The sequence below is a fragment of the Aegilops tauschii genome, chromosome 2, assembly GCF_002575655.3.
Source record: "Aegilops tauschii subsp. strangulata cultivar AL8/78 chromosome 2, Aet v6.0, whole genome shotgun sequence".
Lineage (NCBI taxonomy): Eukaryota > Viridiplantae > Streptophyta > Magnoliopsida > Poales > Poaceae > Aegilops > Aegilops tauschii.
The window spans coordinates 11,139,604-11,143,145 of NC_053036.3; the positions used below are offsets into that span (position 1 = coordinate 11,139,604).

Consider the following 3,542-nt stretch of genomic DNA (forward strand, 5'->3'; position numbering starts at 1 on the left):
GAGAAGTGTTTGAGTCACACCATCATTCCTCGTACGAGATTCAAAACTACCAGGTAACTAGTTCACAAGATATTGAAAACCTCAAACCACATGGAGAATCCACTATTCAGATACAAGAGCTATAGAAACATTTCTCATGAATGAACATATAGTTTGTGATTAGTCATAAGTAGTTTGCGTCACACCAAGATTAATTGCATTTTTCTTCCTTCGTGCAACTGGTCAATTGCTTTTTTAGGACCAAGACCAGACTATTAGTTCAGTTTAGTTTTGAACCGGCACTTTTGTAGTAGTCAACAATATGGTGCAGCAACGACTATTAAATGAGACCGGACAAATATAATTCTATAGACCTCATGCAACCACCTGCAAGTCAAGAAACCTCGGTGCATCTATAAAACGCCTGTCCTGCCCTACAAGTAGTTTTTCTCATGCATCCACCTCCAAACGGTTCATCCTATTTCCAATTCTTTTCAGCTTCAGTGCGGGTCTTGTCTCTGGTTAATTGTTGTAGGATTATAGCTACGCCTGGTTCAAGCACAAACAATTAGTACGTACGTAATCTCTCTCTCTCTCTCTCTCTCTCTCTCTCTCTCTCTCTCTCTCTCTCTCTCTCTCTCTCTCTCCCCCTCCCTCTCTCTCTCTCTCTCTCAGCAGTACATAACTTCTAAAAAACTTCCATTCTACATATGTTTTCCTTCATCCTCAGCTCAATCAATCAACTCATTTTTGTTAGCCAGGTTTGCATAAAGTTGAGCGCTGCATATGCATATGGGCATGGATGGGATCACAATACACACGGCAGCATGCTTTACCATAGCATTTTTGTTTCTCACCACAATCATCTCCGAGATCATTGCAAGAATCAGAACCATTCATCTTACGCGCAAAGGAAAGAGATCATCAATTACTCTGCGCCCGCCACAAGTTGTGAGTGGAGCTCCTCTAATGGCAGCCCTGTTCACACTTGTGACCCCCAAGAAGGGTTTACATGCTGCAATCCATGAACTACACATGAAGATGGGAAGTGTGTTCACAGTGAACCTTTTCGGGCTAAAGAAGGTGACCTTAATTAACATTATTTTGCAGATGGAACAAATCTTAAATTTAAGAGTATTCTCTGAGTTACAAACTCACGTACATGTGATCAATTTTTGAAGGTGACATTTTTGGTTGGGCCAGAGGTCACTCCTCATTTCTTCAAGGGATCGCCATCCGAGATCGACTTCGGGGATACAGCTAAGATCATTGTGCCCGTCCTCGGTCAAGGAGTTCTGTTTGGTGTGGACATGGCTACCAGGAATGAGCAGATCCGATTTTGTACCAAGGCGATACAGCCGGCGAGGTTGCGAAGAGATGTTCAGTCCATGGTTTGCGTAGTGGAGGTAATTTTACTTTTAGATAATAAAGATATATCTTTCCCGGCCTCTGCCTCAGGAGATGTACGCAACCTGATTAGGAACGCAAGTTCCTCTATTTTGATTGATATGCACCATTTAATTACTCCGCCTTATGATTATTAGTTGTTTGATTTATAAATCTTTTATTTTATTTAGAATAATGCTTGATATGGGAACTTTTGTATGTAGGACTACTTTGCGAAATGGGGACAAAGTGGTACGGTTGATTTAAAGCATGAGCTTGGCCACCTAATCGTGCTGATCGCAAACAGATGCTTGCTTGGCAATGAGATCAAAGGCAACAACATGGAAGAAGTGTCGAGACTCCTCCATGAACTATTTGAAAACAGCTTCCACATGATCAACTTATTCTTCCCGCACCTCCCAATTCCGCCGCACCGCCGACGCGACGAAGCGCGTGCAAGGCTGGGAGAAATACTCCACGAGATAGTCAGATCACGTAGAAGAATTAGCCCAGCCCGAGTCATGGACAGCAATGATGACGACGAAGGCGATGTGTTGCAGAGCTTCATAGACTCAAAATACAGTGATGGCCGATCCATGACAGAGAGCGAGATTGTTGGGCTACTCATTGCCATCTTGTTCGCCGGGCAGCACACGAGCTCAAGTACCAGCACCTGGACAGGAGCTTGCCTGCTAAGCAATCAAAAGTACATGACAGCTGCCATGAAAGAGCAGAAGAAAATCATTGAGCAAAATGGAGAACCCATAGACTACACCATCTTGTCAAAGATGGATGCCTTGCGTTGCTGTATCAAAGAGGCACTGAGGCTTTATTCTCCGACACCATTACTACTCCGTCATGCACACAAGAGCTTCACCGTGCAAACCAGGGATGGCATGGAATATGAGATCCCAGAAGGGCATGCTTTAGCATGCTCCATAGCGGTCAGCAACAAGATGCCTTACATTTATAAGAATCCTAATGTGTATGATCCGTGCCGGTTTAGCCTGGGGAGAGAGGAGGACAAAACCAGTGGCAAGTTTTCAGACATATCCTTTGGTGCTGGGAGGTATTCTTGCTTGGGGCAGGATTATGCTTTCATGCAAATCAAGGTGATATGGAGCTATTTGCTGAGGAACTTTGAGCTCGAGTTAATCTCTCCTTTCCCTGAGCTAGAGAATGACAAAATATTACCAGGACCTAGAGGAAAAGTGATGGTTGCTTACAGGAGAAGGTCAATAGTTAATTAGCACACATGCATATGAAGTATGAATTTCTAAGCTAACTGTGTGTTGGTGTGTCATTTTATATGTGGGAATTAATATATAGTAAATATGTGCTAGAAAAGGGAGAACAACTAGCATATGTGAAATACCTCGCCATTACCGTGGGTGTGTGAGTTAGAAATGTGGTCAGGTGTGTATATGTACATGTACAAGTTATGCTTATTCTGTAAACAAAAGTCGGTTTTTATTGCCCTCCTAATAAAAATATAATTATTACCCCAATATTTTTCAGCAATATAATACTCCATATGCTTTGGAATATGGGTATTAGGTTTGCAGGTAATCTACAGAGCAACTAGTTGGATCTGTACGTGGTCATTACTCAGCTGTGCGGAATCCAAGGAACATATGGCTTATGGGTGCAACAATTGGGAGACGATAGCACAAGATACCTATAACTAGTTTGGATGGGGGTCCAACAGGATAGGTGTATAGGCATCTTGTTCTTTTTTGTGCCGGTTGTGGCTTTGAGTTCTCCCTTTACTTTATCTCTTGATGAGTTTTTGTATCATACTATATACTTATTGGATCTTTTGGTTAATAAGATGGCTGCAGGCATCACTTTGATGCAGAGGCTGAGGATAATCCTCCTTTTCTAAAAAAGGTTTTGTTAAGACAAGATTTTGACAAACAATTAAACTTAACTACGTAACATATGTGATATAAAACCATAACCACAAAAAAGTACTCTGAGAGGTAAATCCAATGACATCGAGTTCATGTTACATAAAAATATATATTATTAGAATCGTCCTAACAAAACCTTATATGCTGGGCGTTTTGAAACAGAAGGCGTAATGTTCAAAATTATATCCTAATTAAAGTTTCCCAGTGTTTCAGTTCTAATAACTTCCAGGTTATTAAAAAAAATTGCTAGCCCTTTAAGCTAGA

At 41.4% G+C, this 3,542-nt stretch overlaps 1 protein-coding gene across 1 annotated transcript; it reads left to right on the forward strand.

Moving 5' to 3' along the window:
- Window positions 1–445: 445 nt before the first annotated feature.
- On the forward strand, window positions 446–2,875 carry LOC109748891 (obtusifoliol 14-alpha demethylase). The gene is made up of 4 exons (XM_073509472.1): window positions 446–554; window positions 741–1,062; window positions 1,161–1,385; window positions 1,590–2,875. Exons 2-4 carry the CDS (start codon window positions 766–768, stop codon window positions 2,613–2,615), a joined length of 1,548 nt encoding a protein of 515 aa, XP_073365573.1. The 5' UTR covers window positions 446–554; window positions 741–765; the 3' UTR covers window positions 2,616–2,875.
- The last annotated feature ends 667 nt before the right edge of the window (window positions 2,876–3,542 follow it).

Excerpts from the sequence above, each read along its gene's own strand:
- LOC109748891 (XM_073509472.1), top strand. The coding sequence starts at position 766 with ATGCATATGGGCATGGATGGGATCACAATACACACGGCAGCATGCTTT. Across the intron at positions 1,063-1,160 it reads ACCTTTTCGGGCTAAAGAAG|GTGACATTTTTGGTTGGGCC; the intron begins GTGACCTTAATT and ends CAATTTTTGAAG. Across the intron at positions 1,386-1,589 it reads CCATGGTTTGCGTAGTGGAG|GACTACTTTGCGAAATGGGG; the intron begins GTAATTTTACTT and ends TTTTGTATGTAG.